The following is a 22,688-nucleotide window of genomic DNA, read 5'->3' as shown; positions in this document are numbered from 1 at the left end:
AACAGATAAGTTGTCAGATTTGGATCCAACTCAGTCATAAATGGATTTCAACATTGATAAATCAACAGATCTCAACGAAATTTGATGATGATGAGTCAACAATTAGATTTCAGTCCAGGATCCCTGGTTCAAAAACATATTCAGAAAGAATTTTATAATAAAAAATGGAACAAATTTAGAATTTGGTATTTTGAAACTTACAGCCAAAACTTGGGATAAAATATTTAACAAAACTATAATGTGTTTCTAGTATAACTTGGTCATGTGCAAAGCTAGATCTGGATGGCCGAGCGGACTACCGGGTATCAACGTGTTCTAGGCTATAATAAAGTGTTACATCACTGTGCAGGACTTCCATCTAGGGGGTTCAAAAAGATATTATATTATATTGTAATAGTTTGATAAACTTTCTTCAAAATAGTTGATAAAAACAACTGAACAATCACTGGCTCTAAATTCAAATGAGCAAACTATTTTTTTATTAAATAAGCGAGATATTGATTTTTATAAATCCAAATACAATTTTATGTATATCGATATGGTTCAAATTGCTTTTAAACCTTTAACCCTAAAAGGGTTACCTGAAACTTTCTTAGCAGCTTTAAGGGATGCTAGAAACTTGAATTTTAGACAATCGTTGATGGGTTCAATTGAATCTACTGTGGCATATGGTCCAGTTTATTTCAATACACAACCTAATCTTCAGTTGTCACTATCTGATGTTAATATACTCGATGCTTTGACATTAAATGTTAAAACACATGGTTATAATTATGCACCTGGTTCTGAACTTATATGCTTATCTCATTGAATCTATTATAAGCTAATACTCTGAGTCCTAGATGTAACTTATATGATAAATCTAATGAAACTATCTTGGTGGAAACCAATTTTACAAAGTCTAAGGTCACCACTAGAAGACCAATTAAGTGGGAAGAAATTAATTTCCCAACTACATGGACTTTAAATTCGGTTACATCTCTGAGGCAGGTGACTGAAGAAGCTACTAACAGTGAGTATTCTCATATTACTCAAAATCCTTATAGAAGAGTATGTATCCAATTTCATGATAAATCTCTTGTTTATAATATAGGCTAATCTTTTTCAGGTACAGAACTTTATCGGAAATACAGCATATTTCCCCTATTACCCCTGATGTTCCTATTTATGGCCCAACTAGATGTAGGCCTTTATCTTTGCATACTCTAAGTGATACTACTGACTTTAAGATAAAATCTTTTAATAATTTAGAAAGTCTTATTGATAAAAAGCTTTCTGGTATAAGTACCAAACCTCGACTTTTCAAATGATTTTTCAGATATTAATAAAATTGAAGAACAATTTCAGAGAATAATAATTTGGAAATCTCTGAGATTAATTCTAGACGATTTAAATCCAGATATCATAACCAACAAAAGATTGTTGGTAAAGGTGGCTATACTACTATTCCTTCTATGATGACTTATTATTATCCCCGTCCAACTCCTCAAGATGTTCTGATAGAAAAGAGAAATTGGATTCAGACTAACACTTCATATAGTGGAAATGAGGTCTATGAATGGAATTTGGATGGCTTAACAGAATGGTAGGTTTTAATTCGGTACATCGGATGTTGATGTATTCGTCTATTTGTAGGCATACGAATAATAATTCTGATCATGCTACCAGTAAGATGATTATTGCAGGATTTATAGGACAGCTTCGTGGATGGTGGGATAATTTCCTATCTCCTGAAGAGAAGTATGCTATTACTAATGCCTCCAAAGAGGAAATAAAAAGAGAAATAGTCGTTGGTGAAGATTGTAAACCAACAGAAAAGGTGACTAAACAAAATATTGAAGATGCGGTTTATACCCTTGTCCTCACAATTCTAGAACATTTCAATGGAAGTTTTTCCAACCAAAATGAAACTATTTGTACCCTTCTAAATGGTCTTAAGTGTAGACATTTAGGAGAATTTAGATGGTATAAGGATACTTTCCTAAGTAGAGTTATGGATTTACCAGAAAGTAAAATAAGTTATTGAAGGCAAGATTCATAGTTGGACTTCCTCCGTTATTTGCTGAAAGGGTTAAGAAGACCCTAAGAGGAGACCTCTCTGAGATTCCCTATGATAACTACACCTATGGAAAGTTGATAGGCACTTGCACACAAGAAGGACTAAATCTGTGCAATGAATTAAAACTTGCGCAGCAGATCAAAAGGAACCAGATGTCAGAAAAATCCCAATTAGGAGATTTTTGCACGCAATTTGCATTGAAGGACCTTCCCGTGATAAGAAAAAGAAGAATTATGACGAGAATGATCCGAAGAAATTCCACAAAAGATGTCATCATTCAAAAAGATACAAAGAAAAGCATGAAGTTAAGAAAGCTCATCGCAAGGCTACCAGATTTGCCAAAAACTTCTCTAAGAGAGAATTGAAGAATATTGTTACAAGTGTGGAAAGTATGGACATATTGCTCCAAGTTGTAAGTGGGAAAAACTTAAGCTTTAGAGCTAGATGAAGCCACTCATGATAAAGTTTATAAGTTACTATACGATTCAGAATCTTTCTCAATTCTGTCTCCTCCTCCGTCATCAACCATTCACCGCAGAGCTCGCCGATCTCCTTGAAGGTCTCGTTCGTCCATAAATGCATAGGCAGACCCATAACCCTAATCCAACTGGATTTGGGTTTGTATGTAGTTGGTTCACAGCCTACAGATGGGTTCCACCACTCTAATTTTATTTTGTTTCTCTTCCACATCCATTCACAGCCTACATATGGGTTCCACCACTCTAATTTTATTTTGTTTCTCTTCCACATCCATTCTCCCTGAAGGATTTGTTCCACCATATATCTGTTGGGGAACTCGAAGAGAAAGTGTCCACCCATCATGTCATATATATTGACTCCAAAAGCCTTCTTCCACACTGTTGTAGACCGTTGTCTAACATCAGATAAGGTAGGCCTTTCTGCATTGTTTTTCTCAAAGAATCCGACAATGCACCTTCCCAGCAGACCTTGTTCTCTGCTTTTGACAATTACCTCGGATTCAGTCTTTTTGTCCTTAACTGTGGGTGCCTCATATTTGCTACTCTGCCATTTACTGCCCTCAACCACCTTTGCAAAAGAGACATTTATGTCACATTTTTCAGACTTGATCTTCAACTCCTTCTGTGGTATGCATTTAATAAAAATCTTCTTATCTTAAATGCCACACTCCTCCACCCAGCATTAATGTCTAATTCAGGTACTATGATAACTGATCTGTCTTCTCCCTTTAATGACAGAATGCTCATGTACCTCCCATGAGCATTATATTTCCTAGTACCAAAAAACTCTGTTGCCTGGTCCTTGTATCGCCATCTTCTCACTAAATTTTTCTGGTCGGATGAGGCTTCACTGAGAATGAAGCATATCCATTCCATCACCTTCGCACTTAAGTGTAATCCTACTCATTTTCTTTCTGCTCCTACCCAGTCATACCGGAAAAAATGATTGGAAGTCCATCTGGTAATGTCGTAAGATTTGAAGCCTTGATGGAAGTATAGTCTTATCCCCCATGGTATAGAAGGGTATAAGAGGAAAGAAAAGAGGTTTTGAGAAACTTCATTTTCCTTTTAATGATGATTAAAGATCAACGATTGATTATTTCCTGAATAATTCATTCATTACAGGTTCTTGAATTATGTGATAATTACAAATAAGCAAATTCATGTTGGAATATTGCTAATATTTTTTTAAGAACCTATTTTTTCATTTTTTTAATGTATGGATATTAGTAAAGGATTATTTGCAAGTTCAATGCAATTATTATTTATGACCGCGCGAAGCGCGGGAAAATTATCTATATATATATATATATATATATATATGATTTATGATTTGACATAACTTTAATTTAGAACCACAAGATTAAAAAGTTATTTTTTCTTTTCTTAAACTCCGCTCAAGTCAAACTAGGTTATCCTTTTTAAAATGGATGGAATACTAAAGAATGTGTTTGAGTTATAAAATAATAATTAAAGGAAAAAATTTAAGTTTCTGAGAAAAATGAATGATGATCCTATTTAGCAACAATTGTTTTTAGTTGCCTATCAAAAGAAAGAAGGGAAACTAACTTAAATAACTGCCTAACAAAATATTAGCCAACAGATGTATAAGATATGTATAAATAGTAGTATAATATATGTATATAGGCTAGTGGCTGTACAAATTTTAGACGAGCAGCCAAATGTGTAACTTCCCCCAAAAAAAAGAATGTGATTTTTTTAGATAGACTTTAATGCACTAGGATAATTTTTTGAGTTTGAGATATATTTTTTACAAGACGGTATCCTTGTGAAGATTCTAGAATATACATGGTAGGTAACTTAATTTACTCCTATTCTCTTATTTTCTCTTCCACCTCACATGGTATTAGAGCCTGATTAACGTCAGTAACACATAGGAAGGATAAAATTATGTTGTCGTGCCAGCTTCTGACGACTTTCACGACTGTCTGACATAAACCTGTGTTTCTATTGGTGTTGTGATTAAACCAACACCACAATGGAACCAGGAAACCTCCACGACCAAAACTCAGCCAGATCTGTTCCAACCACTTCAGGGAGAGTTTCTTTTCTCAGATAGACTTGCCCCTGATTCTGAAACCACCTATACAGGTTCCACTAGATTCCGATCACTTTCCAATGAGGCAGTGGACTTTCGGCAAACTTCCTCATTGTTTCTGACGAGATCTGCTCTGTCCCAGACCTTCGATCATCATTTTCTCTGGTAGCTGTCTCTTACCCGTGATTTGAGGTTATTTCAACTAAGTTGAAAAAAATGTCCTTGGATTATATATTTTTGGTTCTAAAACCGTGATTTTGAACAATCGGACCATTCTATCACTACTGAAACCTTAATAGATAGTGCAAACTACTTGGTCATCTTCAATACAACTATGGTGTAAGGGGAAACATTTTCATGATTACTTAATTAAACAAGCTACAGATATTAATGAAAAGGATAGGGGAAAATGGAAGAAGATTGATACTCAATTATGTAGTCTATTCTGGAAAGCTATTGATTCGAAGTTGATGTCGTTGTTTCAATCATTCCAGACGTGCTTCTTAGTTTGGGAAAGGCTCGTGGACTATAACGCAAAAAATCTCCCACTTTTATTATATGATTAGTCGGCTGTCTAATCTCAAAAACCAGGATTTGGATATACGTACCTACTTTTGACAAGTTCAACTGTTCAAACGTTGTTAAGAGTAAAAAAGAACTGTTCAAAAGTTTATGGAAATGCGAACTCAAAAAGGAAATTTATGTTTGCCAATTCATAAATGCTCAGGCCATGACTTGTTTCCATGAGGTGTTTGCCCATCTTCTGACTTCTGATTGGATGGGAAACTCTGAGATATTATCTGGGAAAGCCCCAACCAAACATCTCTGTACAACTTCACTTTGGGAGCTTGACCCCTCATCAATGCATATACTCCTCCCTTCATAAATACGGAGTCTTAAATGCCCTCATCACCTTCCCTACTCAACCACTTAAAGCTCCTGGCAGCTTCAGAGAATGGGAGGTTCTTGTCAACCAATCTTGACTCAGTCCTAGAAATGGGGATCCTGTTTCTTCAAAAAAACTTCTATCTTCTCAGCAATAAAGTTCCATCCTAAATTAATGTCAGTTCCAGTATATGATTACCATTGATCTTCTTCTCCCCCTTAAACTCACAATGCTGATACACCTGCCAAACTTGTTAAAATTCCTAGAGCAAAATGTTCCTGAGAAATTAACTCCTCTCTTCCATCTGCTGACAAAGTTACCATTCACTTTCGATGCTTCTCTCAGACTTAGAGAGATCCATTCCATAGTCATCTTGTTAAAAGTTGTTCTCCGGATAAAATTTCTACTCCTCTCAGTCTACTCATAAGTCATACCATATCTCTGTTGTGCCACAAGATTTTGTTATGTCAAAAGATTTGAAACCCACCGCAAAATAGATGCTGTTATCCATTGGAACCCTAGGAAAGTGGGTACCGGAAGAAGGGGAGAGATAGATAGAGAAGAAAATAGAGAGAAAAGCGAGAGAAGAGTTATACACAACACAGCCTATAATACTGAATAGGGTGTATAAATATTTTTACATTAACATTATGAATATTTAATTCTAATGGGTTATTAAGGTCATCAACTTTAGAGGGGTATTTTAATTTGGAGCTTCCCACATCTATATTAGTAAAGATAGATAGTACGAAATTCAAAATAGGTTCAACCACATGCCAGTATAAGAATAGTAAGAACAAAGAAGCATCAAATTAACAAAGTCGAACAAGTAAATACAATACCTAGGATATTCACGATGTAGACCTCGTCAAGCAAAAGCACCTTCATATCCATCCAAAATCTTGTCAATTGGTTCAAAATTCCGGGTGCACTTTTTGAACTGCAAAGGAGAGAGAAGAATAAGATGCATGACGAAGTTCTCTACTATATTACAGCGATCAGTGAATGCCAATTTCAATCATGCTTGCACCCATGATGGTAAATTTTGGCTGTCATAGACCATGTTTTTATGAAGGTTCCTTACTCATCCATGGAATCATTCCTTGTTTGGAATGAACCATCTTGACAAGGTGAAGCAACTGCATTAATGACAAGAGATTAAGATCAAACTATGGTGTGATTGATATAATCACAAGAAAGAACCTTGCAAGGAAAACAAATGAAAAGGAACAGAGATAACATCAAATTTATCCATCACAGTGCTGGGTTATCCCTCAGGTCATTTGGTTCAAAACTAGGTTATCCTAGGATTATAACCAGGATTATCTATCCCACCTTCTATGTGGAATTAGATGATCTCATTCCATTATCAATACCAGGATAAAATAATGATAAGAATCATTCAATGTACTCTAAAAAATCATTCAATCAATCAACGACACCCTATCTAATTAGTAAGGACAATAATGAATCTTTTATCAACATCATTATATTAATGCCTTCATTATAATACCAAATAATTTGTTAAAGGCGATGGATTTTCTAAAACTAGAAGTTCTTTAAATTTCAGTCATCCATTCGCGAACATAAAACGGCAACTAGTTGGTCAATCTTGACAAGCACCTGATGTAGTCTAAGTATAACGACAACTCTATTAATCTCAATTAGTTAGTAAACCTGTGTAGGTCTTTACATTATGTTCTGTCATTAGTACGTTGGCATTAAATTTGGGAGGTTGTAAGTCTTTTTAGACTACTTCCTTGAACAATCTAACAATAGATTTACCTTGTCCCCCAGCAATCCCATTATGCCTTGACATTGATGCTCATATGTACTGGTGAGTATCACCTTATGTCATGATACTGATGCTCCTACTTACTATTGCTGGACCATTTTGGTTAATAAAATCCAGCCCATGTGGCCATAATTTTTTTTAAAAAAAAATGATCCTACTAATTGGCGCATATGGACATCTACGTAGGACACAAACATTTTTTATCAAGCAAAATAAGGTATTTTTCATTAAACTGCATCCTGAAGATGCTTAGCAAAATAGTAGCTCCTGTACAATATTCCTGTAATAACGAACTGTAAATCAAGGAGCTAACAAATTTCATGAAATGACCAATACTATTTACATCATCAAGTTTATACACAAACAGAAGAGATTTTCTAAAAATCTAGACAGGACATGGTGGAAGCACCTCAAGAGACATTCTTTTATTTTACTTGGTATACATCTATGATCAACCTAACTTCTAGTATTATTTAGCAGTTAAGGTTTTATGTGTGCAAAACAAGAACTTCTCCCAACAAAATTACTATCTTTTGATAAACGATCTTCATATGTGATTTACTGAGTTCTTGGCAACGAATTTGCTTATAAAAGAAAAGAGCCAAAAATAACATTACTGTTCACAGATGAACATATTTGGGAGGATGTACCTCCCAAGCACATCATCCAGGTAAAGCAATCTTGTAAGTTAGGACAAGAATTGTGAACCCTGTTGAATTATATAGAGAAGGTGAAATGAACACATATGAGTGATACTTGGCATTACCTGCTTCTGTCTGCACAGAAGTCAATGGTCTTTTTGATCCGGTGTGCGAGAATCCTGTAGAAACATATTTAGAAATGTCTGGAAAATGCATTGAACTGAATTATTAATATTATATCACCTTTCAATTGCAATGGCTTCATCACAAAACCTAAAATTGCAAAAGGAAGCATCAGCAATGCCTCTATCCCGAATGCCCAACGCCAATTAAGAAGACTTCCAACCTACCACAGAGTGGAGCTTTAGTAAGACTTCACATGCTCCACAAAAGATACTTCCCCCAAGAAAAGCTTAACTCATAGCAACTGAAGCAAGCTCACCAATCCACCATATACATAACCAACAGCAATCCCAGTTGGTATACACATGTAAAATATTCCTAGCCATGCTGTTTTCTGACATTGGAGGAGAATTAGCATGCGTCACATTACAGACATAATATGAGATGCAGAAACATTTGACAGTTGTACACAAGCAGCTATGAAGTTGAAGAAGCATGTAAAAGCTAGCGACCATCAAGAAAAAAAAGTTACATTTAACTGGATGTCTATGTTAACATGATAAACTAGGAAAGATACAAGAAGTTCAAATTGGAACAAGCGTTCATTTCCATTATGAAGCATTGTTGTTCATATCACAGCATCTACTACACAATTTTGAGGAATTCAACAAAATATGAAACCATACAGTTTAGAAAAGCAAAACAACAAAAAAAGGAAACAATGTGCATAAAGCCAGATTATGCTCAGTATCTGACAGAGATCTTCATGGACAATATTGAACAGAAGATCTACGTTAAATAGATCCACCAATTAAAAAGAAGTAATTGCCTCACAACTTGCTTTAACCAAGCCAACAAGAGAGTTCAATCAACCTAACCTACAGTACAACAACATACCTAGTGTAAATAAATGGAGAACCAACGCTAGGAGGAGGGTTTGAACCTCCGACCTTGTTGTTAACAGCCACATGCTCAAACCAACTGAATCTTACCTACAGTATATTACATATTTGTTTACAGGAATTGAGATTGAGGTCTTCATTACCAGGAGACATGGTAATCCACGGACTAGGTAACATTTAAGTAGAAACTCATGCGCAGGACTGGAAGCGTTATCCCAATGTTTCAGGGTTACAATTTTTAACAGACTGATACTCTCAGTTTTGCTCCAGCGCATAAATCATAAACCCATAGTTCTCAATGGCAATATGCAAAGAAGCCTTCTAAAGGGTAAAACTGTGCCCACTAATGGAATCATACTTTTATGGGGGGCCTCAGAAAGTCTAGGCATATCATATTTAAAAATGAAAAGGAAGCGAGAGCTTGCACCTTGTATTATAAGCATAAATAATTTTGAAAATTAATGGAGCAGGAGTAGAGGCAGAGGAACAACAGAACTATCCATCACTTTAGCAATAGATATTAGCACTCAGAGGCCAGAGCAACCCAGAATCTCCTTTGCCTCAGAACAGAAATAAAAGACAAGCAGTACAGCATGCATCATCTACTCAGTCAGAAACTTTACATAGCTGTATCACAAATGCAAAACAAACCTGATCAACTGGGGCATTGTCATCAATGAATGGAGCAGCAAGGCTTATAAAAGATGCCTCACCAACACCCACCATCCTGATAGATGAAATAAATTATTAACAAATAGAACCACCACCACCCCCAAAAGAAAAAGTAGAAAAAACAGGTAGCATTCGAAAGAACTGGCATAATCTACTAACATTCTGCAGATGGTAATGGACCAGAAATTAATTGACAGGCCGCAACCAGCAGTAGCAAAGGTCCAGACTGTCAGTCCAACTCCAATAAGTCTAAACGGATTAACACTGCCAATCACAATAATACAAGAAATTTGAGAAATTGATTAAATAAAAGGCATACCATAGTGTTAAGGTATACATACAATTCAAATCCTTTCCCTTTATTTTTCCAATCCCACTCTTTGCATTTTAAGTGGCAAAGCATGAATTTGGAGAAAGGATGAGTTTTAGTTAAAGTCTAACAACATAATTGAAATAACAACATCTTTAGAGATGTTAATGAGGTAGGCAAGGATTAGGATGAGCATTATTTGTTTTAGTTAAAACTTGATCTGGTTAACTGGCACGAGTAAAATGATTTGCTCTAATGGGTTCATATATGAGAAAGCTGGAGTCAATAGAGTTGGAATAACAAGAACTCTACCTAAGGCTATTTAATTCAACGGACTTGATGAAAAGTATGGAGGTGTCTATAAAATTTGCATCTGCTTCACACAGTACTTATGGATAGTATATAGCATTTGTAACCTTTTGAAGGTGAGAGTACCCCCAAGAAAATACCTATGATGTACCTTGCTTGAAGCTTGTCAATCCAGCATGATTAAAGTATACAAAGTCCACCTGGTATTTCTTTGCCTAGACTAACTACATTCCCTGTTTCATTGAGTAATAGGCTGGACCTTCCTATGTTTCTTCAAAAGGTACTCGAACTACTTGTAACCCTCATCCAGCTTATGACTACTTAAGTTAGCAACATTTATCACCTTCATATCATGTCTCCTTTACAAATTTATCCACCGTCAAAATACCTATAATTGCAGCAAAAGAAATGAATCATGTAATTTGGTATCAAGCAGGGGAGGCTCTTGCATACAAAATTTGAGGTATATGCCTTAGACCCCCAATTTGAGGGGCCTCAAATTCTTACCAAGAATATTTTTTTGTTAATTTTTTACATAAAATTATATTATTTTGTTCTCCTTAACCCCATTCAAATAGAAGAAATCGATTATTTTTCGCTAACACTCATATTATTTATCTGTTTGAACACTTTTTTTTCAAATTTTTGATAAGGTAGAGTAATAGTCTGTCAAAAGTATGAATCAATAGTGGAAAAGTGTTGAACAAAGTAAATTACAAATCTTTTTTTATTTCTTCCTAAATTTTCAAGCAATATAAAAAACATATTTAAGTAGGATATACCAAGTTATCAACTTCTTGAATCAAATTTTATGACTTCAACTCTTGTTTTTATTTAAAGTTTGTCAACTTATTACCAAGAATTATGTTAACAATTCATATAGTAATGGCCTCAGTAAAAGAGTGTTATCTAATATTGAATTGATAAAATCTTACCTAAAACTAATAAAAATAATAAAAAAAGATATTTGAAGAAATCATCTATACAGAAATTTTAAGCAAAAATTTACATCTAAAAAGTTAGAAAAATATTTTTAAAATAAATTCATATGAAGTTTATTTAGATATTAGGCCTCTAATTGAAATCTAAAAGTCAAAAAAAAAAATTAAAATAAATATATATGAAGTTTATTTAGATTTTAGGCCTATAATTGAAATTTTTCTTTAAGCCTCCAATTACTTTGAGCCGCCTCTGGTATCAAGCCATGATGAGGAAATGACAGGTCTGCATGACTATGGTACTTGGAAGATAGCTGTTTTAGTAAATGGCATATAATAATTGGATGTCGTTGGGTGCTTAAAGTCAACATAGTGCTGATGAAAGGTTGATCAACTTAAAATTAAATTGGCGCTCAGGGGATATATTCAGATTTTTGGCATTGATTATGGTGATACCTTTTGTTTGGTGGCCATAATTGCATCTATCCGCCGCCTTATCTCCACTGCAGCTATGTCTCATTGACCTTTAGTTTCATAATGTAAAATAGTTTTATCCATGACAGGACAAAACAATCGCATACAAGCAGCATAACAAAAAGTTCAAAGAAAAAACTACAAAAAGAAATGGTTCTCTATGAACAACGCCTCAATCTTCTGTACATACAGAAGTCTCATGGGTGCACCAAAACTAAAAGGTAAGGAACAATAGATTACAAGAAATCATTTTCTACTCCTTCAAAAGTTCTTGTGTAACTCTCTCTCCATATGACCGACATCTCTTTCTCAATACGACCCACATAAGTGCTAGTGGAGCAAGATCTCTTCAGTCTTCTAAAAATCTAACTGAACAATACTTCTTTCAAAGTGCCTGGGATCACCATTGTACTTCATTAGCTCCTTTACGAGTTCGATAGAAAAATTGTTTTCTTTCATCATGAACATACTGAGGAAGTCAACAGCAAATGCTAGTGTTGTTGCTTAGATGAAGTCTAGATTAGTATGTCGACAGTGCCTCTTTATGGTTTGAAGCAATCACAAATGGCATGGTTTGACCATTTAAGCATTGTTCTCCAACATTTTAATATACTTTGGGGTGAAACTGATCACTATGTGTTTGTTGTCATTCTTAACAATGTACTAGACTATAGAAGAAAGGGGCAACAAATTATGAAATTCAATATGGTGACAACATCAATGGAACTTTGCACTTAATAAACTTCGGGTAAGATTTTCCATTTGTGCTTTATTGCTTATTAGAAAAAGTAAAATCAACTGGGTTAAGTGAATTCATAAATACATGGTCGAGAGTGCAGAGGAATCAGGTGCTACTTCAAGTCTTCCCTGCGTACTGATCATCACCCACATCTTAACTGCCTCCATGATTGACATCTCTACCTATAAACCCCTGGAAGTTTCCTCTACATATGATACTCAAGCATTTGCTAGCATGGGATATGTTCTACATGATGATAAGTGGTCAAAGATGGGTTTAGTGAAGGTTAAAGTGGAGCAGCAAAAGGGAAGCAAGATCTCTGCTGATTCAGCCTCAGAATTGCTTACAGAAGTAGGTGAGATAAAAGGCAGGTTTGCAGCTCTGGAGGATGGAATGCAGCAGCTGCAGAGACCGAGGACAAGGACTTCCAAAGACACTAGCACAAATGTTGGGAAGCTGAGAATCTCCATGGATGACATTCAGTGTGAAGGAATCAAGACCGCGAATAAGCTGATTCAACGAGTCAACGCCATAATGCAAGAAGCCGAATCCTCTCGGACAGAGCTTGCCATAGTTGTTCGGACCTACTACTCCAATCTATCCAAGAATGTTGAAAAATCCTACAACTAGTGTTATCAAAGGGGCGCCTAAGCCTTGAAGCGAGGCTCAAAACGCGCTTAGCCTCACTTAATGAGCGTTTCAGTGTCGTCATCAAGGCTCTAGTGTTATCAAAGGCGAAAAATACAAAAAGGCTCTAAGGTCCATGGGGGCTTTAAGCGCAAAGCGCAAATAAAGCGTGGGCTTTAATGAAAAAAGGCTCAAAGGGAGAAAAAAGTACAAATGTATATGTTTAGTCCAAGATAATAATTATAAACATGAATGACAAATATATGACCAAAGCAATTGTTTAGTGTCACTTCTTCATAAGAGGCTCATTGGCAAGGAAAAAATTGTCTTAGAACCTTAAGACAACACCAAAGCACACATAAAGCGAGGCGAAGTGCTCAACACGTGTTGAGCCTTGCTTCAGGGCTTAAGAGCGCTTAAACCGCACCTTTAATAACACTACAAGGCTCTAAGACATATTGTTCCTTCCAAATGAGCATTTACTGAAGAGGCTATGCTAAACCATTGATGTTTCACTTTATCGTAAAAACAATCAATTTATTTGTCCATATGTTGTTATTCATGCTTATTGTAAAGATATGACACTTGGGCCTAACTCATCCCCAAAAGCTAGCTCATGAGGGAGGTTTGTCCAAGTCCATAAAAGGAGACCAAATTCCCATCCCTCTACCGATTTGGGACTTCTTAACACTCCCCCGCAGCCCAGACCTCAACGTAAGCGTGAACACTTCTAATGGGGGCTCATCAACAGTGAACACCAAATTGGGATGGGCCTGGCTCTGATAGAGTGTAAAGATATGATACATGGACCTAACTCAACGCTAAAAGACAGCTCATGAGGGGAGGTTTGTCCAAGTCCATATAATAAGATTGAATCCCTATCCCTCTACCGATGTGGGACTTCTTAACACTTACAACTATTAGTCTTGGACCAAACATGTATATATTTGTAAGCTTTCTCCATTTGCGCAGTTTCTCAATTAAATACATATTTTATTTGTACTTTGCACTTAAAGCTCCAACAAACCTTAGAGCTTTTTTTGCACTTTTTGCTTTTGATAACGTTGCCTACCACTCCTTCTCATAGAGAGTTATCAACACTATCAAATATTTCTTAGCCAAGCGTTAATCCTGGTTTTATTTTGGTGGTTTCTTAAGACAATATGACCTTTTGACTATCTCTCCTTGGGGTCGTTTGGCCCATCTTGACAATATCTCTATAACTGCTCATCAAGGAATGTTTGTTCCTACTGTAACTATGATGTGTGTAAATTCTAGTTATTTACCAAGGTCTATTACTTGGTTGTCTATGCTTGCATTTCTATTCTTTGATTGCCTCTTCAATTTCTTTTTGATAATGTCAAAGAAGGAGATGGACCAAGACAGACAATAAGCCATTAGAGTCAGCACACACTACTAGACACACATTAAGGGGGAGACTCCATTACGAGAGGATGCACACTCTAAGGGGGGATTTTTGCTTTCACACTTCAGAGAAGTAAACCGACTCCTGATTGCCATCATCAAGAAAGGGGGGGGGGATTGTTAGCCCTTAACTTGCCTAATAAGTTTTAATGATGACACTAACTGAATGCTTATTATGCAGGAAAAATGAAAAGGAAGACAACACTAAAACACCAAGAAAAGCAGCAATACAAATATGGAAGAAAAGGTCACCTTGACAGAAATACGCTCCAGGAAAGAGGACAAACAAGGGAAATCAATATTCCAGTAATTGGAGGAAATATACAAGAATGACCGAAGCACACACAAGTCAAGAACCTCGCCCAAAATCAGGGAAGAGCTTTACATGGAAAGAAGTCAAAAGACACGTAGGACAGGAATACGTACAATGAAAGAGGACAAACAAGGCAAATCAATCTTTCTGTGATTGAGAAAATACAAGGAAGACCGGAGCACACACAAGGAAAGAAGACAGATAGGAGAACTCAATCAAGGCAAATTACTATACCCTTGATTGAAGGAAACTCCCTTGGGTTAGCTTAAGAGTCGATCGCTGAATGTCAAAGGGATTGATTTAGCAAATCAATCCCAGCAAAAATCAACATTAAAGTAATGATTCTCGAAGAGAAAGAATTGATTCTTAGTCATATCATCTTAAGAGCAACAGTAAACAGCCAAGCAAGTATAAAAGAGGATCAAGATCGAAGAAGAAAGATGTGCAACTTCACTTGAGCAAGAACACTATTCACTCTTTCATCTTACAAAAAGCACTATGATCATCATAGTCTACTAGTAAAAAGAAAAGAAAAAGAGATTAGAAAGCTATAAAAGTACAAGTTGTGACCAAAAACGAGATCTGGAATCATCGAGATGTAAGAAACTCTCCAATGTTCACCAAAATACAATCTATTAAATAAAGTTCATTCAAAAGATCTAAATGAAACCCTTGAACCCACAGGCACCATATTGGTGATCGAAACCAATATAAAATCATTTACTCACCATATCGGTGGTCCAATAAAGTCAATTACTCTTTTTGTTTCCTTACTCCATGTTATATCTGTTTTATCGGTCTAACTTGTAGGTGAGTCAACTTGCATATATTAATAGGATACATTATAACCTTAGAAAATATTTGAGTACACCCCACCCCCGGAGTTTCAATATTAAATGAGAAATTAGTTATAATAATGTAACCTTGGGATATAGGTATCACTTTCATCCAATTCAATTTGAATTAGTTTGATCTTTAGATGATTTATGAAACGCCATTGACCTACGTTAAATTATTTGATGGACTTTGAGATATTGATTATTTCATTCAAGTAAGTAAAATTGTAAATAAGGGATGCTCTTTTTTTAACCTTTTTTTGATATGTTAAACCCACCACCCAGCCTCCCTACATATGAGTCAAGAATGGCCATTTTCCACTATGCTCTCTTGATCAGTTGAACCTCAAGTCCTCAACCTCTAAGGTTAGATGTGGATTTTCACTAGGCTATCCCACTATAACAAAGGATACCTTTTTATTTTTTGGATGCTAGGAAGAGTAAAAGTGGGATAATAAGTGGTGACTTAATCATTTCAGAAAGTGGACACTGATCTAGCATGGGTTGCATGGCCTAGTATGGACAGCACGGTATTTGACAATAAAAGAGTATTAACATCTTATATTAATTCGGAATTTCAAGAGATCTTATCAAGAAAAATGAGACAATTACAAAAGAAAAAGTAGTGAAAGAGAATGAAAACAATGGGAATAAAGTAATTCATTATATTTCCTGTCTAGACAAAATGATCTCCATAGTAGTAAATACAATGCTTATTTCTGTATGGTGTCTGTCACAAATACTTTTTACAGTTAAATCATTTTAGTATGATATATGCTTCCATATATCTCAACATCAAGACTGTGATATGTTAAAAATTATCACCTCTTGGCTAAGGAAGCAAATATTGGAGATGCCAAAAGAAGCCCAACCATGAAAGCAGATGATATGACACCATCCTGAAAATTGTTCAAATCAAAATCACCCCTGCAAAAAACACGCAGAAAAAGATTAACTTGGAGCATAATTGTAATCGATGCATTCGCCGGGAAACAATATTACAGACACGAGAATGACTAATATTTTTGAATTATAGTTTTAGTTGTTTCAGTCGAACAGAACATCCCTGAGTGAGTTTGCATGTGGACAATTCCCTGAATGAATTGCAAATTCAGCAATCATAGGCAAGTCAAGGAACAAGAACAAGGGCTTAGACCTGACTTTTCTGTTGATCGTCCAGTGACTCGATCCAAAACTAGGGACCTTAACGGTGATATGAAACCATGAGATGAAATCAGCATGAGATCACATGTCCAAACAGTGATTTCATCTCAGGATTTCATATCGTGATTTCTTATCTCATGTCCAAGTGCTACTTAGTGGCTATTCCAACCATTAAATTTCACAGGGAAGAGTCATTACTAGGGTAGGTATAAGTACATCATAGAGAAAAAGCATAATTGGACTCTTGCATATAATAACTGTCAATCATCAACAAGGAAAAAATAGAAAGAAAAATATTATACATTGTGCAGGAAGGAAAACTTAGAGTGAAACACACTCGCTATATCTTTCCCTTATAATCAATCACTTGAGAACAAAGCAGACTTGTACTGAAACATTAAGATTAAGTAATCAATAAAATTCTTACTGGATTCCACTGCCAGAAGAGCATGTACCGCTCTTAGTACACTCACTGTGCTTCCCATTAACACCGTTGCTCGCTATAGCACCGCGATCCACATAATTTAGCAAGTTGATTATACAGAATATGGCTAGTAACCTAACAATTTGCAGCAGATAGATCATAAGCAAATATAAGATAGCAAAAATAAGAGTTATAAAACGGATTCTAATAAACTCCAGAGTCTAAGAGCCTGGTGTTTTAAGTAAAAAAACACCAGTAAGAATTTTATTAGGATAAAGTAATGTAAACTACCAATGAATTGCCATATTTTCTAGGTCACTAATTTACACTTACTATAGAAATTTGTTCGCAAGTAACCTAACAGCTAAATGTATCTTACACTGTAAGTGGAAAATATTAAACCTTTACAAAAATCAATCTAGTTGTTATTCTATTTAGTTTATAGGAGTAACATGATCACTGAAGATTCATAAAGCCGGCCCCAAGTTCTCAAACAAGTTCTCTGCTAGGTTCCCAGGGTTTAAATAAGAAGAAGACTTCTACATATCTTCAAAACCTGTTAATCAGAATCAAGAAAAAGCACTTGCTTGATAATCGAAACAACAAACTAACCCCATGAATTTTGGTCTGTCCCTTTATGTGTTTGGACAGTAAACCAAAAGACCCCAAAAAGGAAAAATTGCAATACATAGGCAACCCACATGGCAAAGAGAGAAAAATACCTTTTGGCAGTGAACCAGGAAGGTTGTGGAGCTAATGTTGATGAAACCATGTCTGTTTTTGCAGGAAGTGATGAGTTTGGCTTCGAGTCAAATTTAGTGGTTGGATCATACAAATACTTTTGGAATTGGCTCTTGCGAGGAAAAAGGCATTATCTTTGAATTAAGCTCAAAATGATCCTCATTCTTATACGAGAAGCACTAATAGTCCATTATTTTTATAAAATGGTACGTTTACAGTCCAACCACAAACATCCCTTTTTCTTTTTCTTAAAAAAAAATTATGATTGATACATTTTAATAAATAATTATTGATTTTAACAATATTATTTACTATTATTATTTATAACAATACAATGTTAAATCTGTAATATGAATTAAAGTGAATTATGTATGCAATATATATGAATTATAATTGTTTTTTAAAATATATTATGTAAAAGTTTGACAAATTTTATTATAATTGTATTAAAATGTGTGACAAATGTATCATTAAAATTTATATTATATGTGAATAAGAAATTATTTTTTGTAATATTATTAAACTTGTGTTATAAATGAATTAAAAGTGATTAAGTAAAAAAAATATTATTGCTATAAATGATAAATCTTTTTTTATTATAGTGTATTTATAATAAACTATAATATTATTCTCTCACATTATTTCCTTCTTTTAACGGAGGAAACTCAACTCACAGTATTCTCTCTTTTGAAGCAAATAAAATAGGTATCTCTTGCTACAAAAAATAAAATAAAATAATAATCTCTTATTTTAGAGCAAAAAAAAGTCAATTAGTCACATTATATGCTTTCTTTTGTTATAAATAAGCACATGGATCAAATTCTTTATTTTGTTTATTTTTTTTTACTTTACTCTTTTATAGAAATGATAGTTAAAAGGACTAACATTGTATTAAATTAGTTGTATAAAGTGCAAAGAATTGTGTACATTAACTTTAGAATAAAATGGGAGTATTAAATGTTAACAGAAATATTATCAGTCTAAACACGTGTAGGACAGATATCCTATATTTAAGACATGTGTACTACTTTTTATTACTCATGCATATGTAGTTTAGACACAATAGCTTAATTGTCTCAATTTATATTTTGAATGGTTAACTATTATGATTTATAATACTACATTTTATGTGAAATTCAAAAATTATATATAATTTTCTATTCCAATTTATGTGAGTAAGCGTAAAATTTTGAGAGCTAATCAAAATTGTGAGCAACTGTGAAATTTGAGAGTCAACCAAAATATTATATTTTAAAAAAAATATCTTGTGTTGTTAATTATTGTGATTTATATGTTAATTTTTCGTAATTTTTAAATATACAAAATACTTAAAAGAAAAGTAAAAAATTAAAGTTGCTAAATATAATAGAGGAAATTGAAGCATAAGGACAAATCGGAGAATTCTCTAATCGATCCTAAGCGCCCTATGTTACTTGGGACTTTTAAAAAAGGTGGCAGTAAGGTTTCAAAATAAATGGACGGTGACATAAGTCTTAAGTATTGGGTATAGATGACAATTATGTGATTAATGATTAAGGATTGTTGGGTTGCCCTCAAGTTTATAAGTTGATGTTTGGTCCATTGAATTAAATGAAGGGTAAAATGACTAAAACCTAATTTAACCAATTTTGGTGGCAATTATAATTAAAGGGAAGCCACCAGCAAGCTGTACCAAAAGCGAAAATAAAATATTTTTCCTCCACCTCTCGTTGTATTCTTCTTCTCCCTCTTCTTCTTCTTCTTTTTCTTCTTCTTCTTCTTTACTTGCCTTTCTGTCCATTCTCTTTATCTTTTTCATCTTCTTTTCGTACATTATTTGTCTTGACTCTTAGTCCTTGAGCTTTCTTCTTTTCCTCTTCTTGAATCAGATTTAACTAATTTAATTAGTGGATTAGATTTCGTTTTGCATCAATTGGAATTACTTCATAAATGATTGAGGTATCACGCCATTGTTTTGATATGTAAAATTAATAATTCTTTGAAATCATTCATCATCATCTGGGTACTTGCAATTTTTTTAATAATTTGCATTTGTGTTTCTAACAGATTGATATATGTTGCAACAATTGACTATTTGAACAAAGTATAGTCATATGTAAGTAACAAAAAGGTTATTTTAATAGCAACAGAATATGCATATGTTGCAACATATAACTTACACAAATTGCAACATATAAGTTAGTCATGTAGCAACATATGACTTACATGTCGCAAATGACATGATAGTTATATAACACCCTTGTAAATCATTGTTTCAAGTGTTATAGCATATTCTTATTGCTTAATTATGGTTCAAAGTACTAAAATTTTGTCCAATTTGATATTTTTTTAATTTCTAAATCTCTCAATTTATTGATTAAGTCATCCTTGAAGTGACATATGTGATAACATATGCACGCTCTGTTGGAAAAATTGCAACAGAAATGTCATGTGTGACAACATATATATATCATAAAATGATCTTTTAAGGGTTAATTCAATTAAAATTTTCACCTAATTCAACATGTAGCACTAACATATAGTCCTACAACATGTCTAAGTACAACATTATGGTCTAATACGAGAACCTTCATCAATTCTATCAATTATTTTTACAAATACTATCATACCACTTGTTCATCATACAATAACCAAGTAACTACATATGATAGTTATATAACACCCTTGTAAATCACTGTTTCAAGTTTTATAACATATTTTATTACATAATTATGGTCCAAAGTACTAAAATTTGGTCCAATTCAATATCTTTTCATTCTAAATTGCTCAATTTATCGATTAACCCATTCTTACAATGATATATGCGGCAACATATGCACAACCTGTTGGAAAAATTGCAACAGACATGTCATATTTGGCAACATATGCACGTACTGTTGAAAAAATTACAATAGACATGTCACATGTGGAAAGATATGTATATTACAAAATGGTCTCTTTGGGGTTAATTAAGTTAAATTGTCACATAATTCAACATGTAACACTAATATATAGTCCTAAAAGAGTTGGGAATCAAAATAAGCCACAAAAATATAAAAGTAACTAAAATAAGCCGCTATTTTAGTAAGTAACTAAAATAAGCTTAGTGGAAGAAAAAGTTCCACTATATCCAATTTTCTAAACGTTTTCCGTTATTGTCATAACGTTTATTTTTAATATATAACGGAACTTTTTCTTCCACTTTATAAAGTGAAACTTTTTATTCCACTTTATAAAAAGTTATCTTTTCATCTTTACCTTCACCTTCTCTCCTTTTTATTTTCATGGCTTCCAAAAAAAATTCACTTTGAAGATGGTCATCTGCATAAAAAATTCACTTAAAAAAATAAGTGTTAGACATAGCGATAATCATCTGCATCAAAAGTAGGCGAGACATGAAAATTTGAGGATGTCCCAACATTTTCCGTCATTTCAAAGTGTAAGGACTAATCAAAATAATTATTTAGTCCATAACTTGGAGCAATATCCCTATTTTGCTGAGGTAAACCGCTACAAAATATATAATAATAAGAATAATAAATGATATAAATTAATAAATAATTGACTAAATCAACAAACAATAATTGAAATATAATAATTGAGCATTACTGATCACTGTCATTGATAGTTTTGTTTAAATCAAAATCATATCGGCCGGTAAGAGTATTTTGATAATGAGTCATTTTAGGAAAATCAGTAGATTGAGTTATCGGAAATCCATCAATGCTATTAAGATTTTCTAATTAGGGATGAACATCGACTGATAAAGGAGAACGTTGTTGACTAATCTTAGGCTCCTTCCTAACATAGATTCCAAGTATTGTTGACTTGATTTGATCTATATAGTGATTTGGAACCCTTAAAAAATCGGTCAACGATTCGTCATTATATATAATTCACTCTCCAAAATTTACTTTTCCTTGTGATAAAAATTAAGTAGGGTATTTTCCGGCTATAATCAAATTATAATCATACTGTTTATACCCATTCATTTATAAATTGATGAAATAAATTTATGATATCGGACATTTATTGGATATTCAACATTGTGTTTGTGAGGACAATTGTTGACACCCAATTTTGACCAACCTTTGACCTTTTTTAGGAATACTATTCAATTAAATACGTATTTTAAATTTTAGAATTTTTAGCCGACTTTGCTTGAAAATTATATATTTTAGTATGTTTTACTTTATAAAATTTTCGTAAATATTATTAAAATATTTAATGATTATATAAAAATATTTTAATATATGTAGTATTTTAATTAAATAGTAATTTCTACACTTTTCTAAAATTTTAAATTCTAACCTATTCTATCATAATTTCTTTCAATTCTAGCCACTTGAATTAGAGTTTATTTCAATCATAGCCCCTCTTTCATTTCAATTCTAGCCAGTTTAATTGCAATTTTAGCCATTTCAATCCTCCAACCAATTTGATTTTAATTTTTCATCTTTTAATCTAACCGTCCATCTTTAAAATAAATTCAAAATCGAATCCTAGCCCTTTATCTCTTATCAAATTCTACGGTCAAGATTTAACCTCCTATTCTTCCTAAATTCTAATACCCTAAAAGACCAAAAAAAACTCACTCTCTCTTCCTCCCCTCCCTCTCTCCAGCCGCCTCTCTCTCTCTCTCCCCATTCTTTCCGGTGAGCTTCCCTTCTCCGTAGCCGTCGCTCCTCGTCCTCTCTCTCTCCCTGCCCGAACCCCCTCTTTCTCTCCTCTTCTCCCTCTAGTCTTGCTCTTCCCTCTTCACGACGAGGAAGCTGCTGTGGCCAGCAGCAGGG

The 22,688-nt window shown here is 34.0% G+C and overlaps 1 protein-coding gene across 4 annotated transcripts in view; it reads right to left on the bottom strand.

Annotated features, from left to right (window-relative positions):
• LOC101246499 (probable sphingolipid transporter spinster homolog 2) overlaps window positions 1–18,055 on the bottom strand; it is a 46,891-nt gene extending 28,836 nt beyond the window's left edge. For all 4 annotated transcript variants that reach the window (XR_011212573.1, XM_004250683.5, XM_010314767.4 and 1 more), the window contains exons 1-10: window positions 17,898–18,055; window positions 17,179–17,310; window positions 16,413–16,514; window positions 9,776–9,880; window positions 9,596–9,671; window positions 8,362–8,436; window positions 8,163–8,265; window positions 8,045–8,098; window positions 6,568–6,622; window positions 6,326–6,423 (exon numbers count right to left, since the gene is read on the bottom strand). Coding sequence is in view for 3 of the 4 variants with exons in the window: in XM_004250683.5 (XP_004250731.1) it covers window positions 6,326–6,423; window positions 6,568–6,622; window positions 8,045–8,098; window positions 8,163–8,265; window positions 8,362–8,436; window positions 9,596–9,671; window positions 9,776–9,880; window positions 16,413–16,514; window positions 17,179–17,310; window positions 17,898–17,947 (850 nt within the window). In the remaining variant the exon portion in view is untranslated. The remainder of the gene's footprint in view (window positions 1–6,325; window positions 6,424–6,567; window positions 6,623–8,044; window positions 8,099–8,162; window positions 8,266–8,361; window positions 8,437–9,595; window positions 9,672–9,775; window positions 9,881–16,412; window positions 16,515–17,178; window positions 17,311–17,897) is intronic.
• Between the last annotated feature and the right edge of the window lie 4,633 nt (window positions 18,056–22,688).

This window comes from Solanum lycopersicum, chromosome 11 (genome assembly GCF_036512215.1).
Source record: "Solanum lycopersicum chromosome 11, SLM_r2.1".
In the NCBI taxonomy this organism is placed as follows: Eukaryota; Viridiplantae; Streptophyta; class Magnoliopsida; order Solanales; family Solanaceae; genus Solanum; species Solanum lycopersicum.
This window is presented reverse-complemented; position numbering and strand designations above follow the sequence as displayed.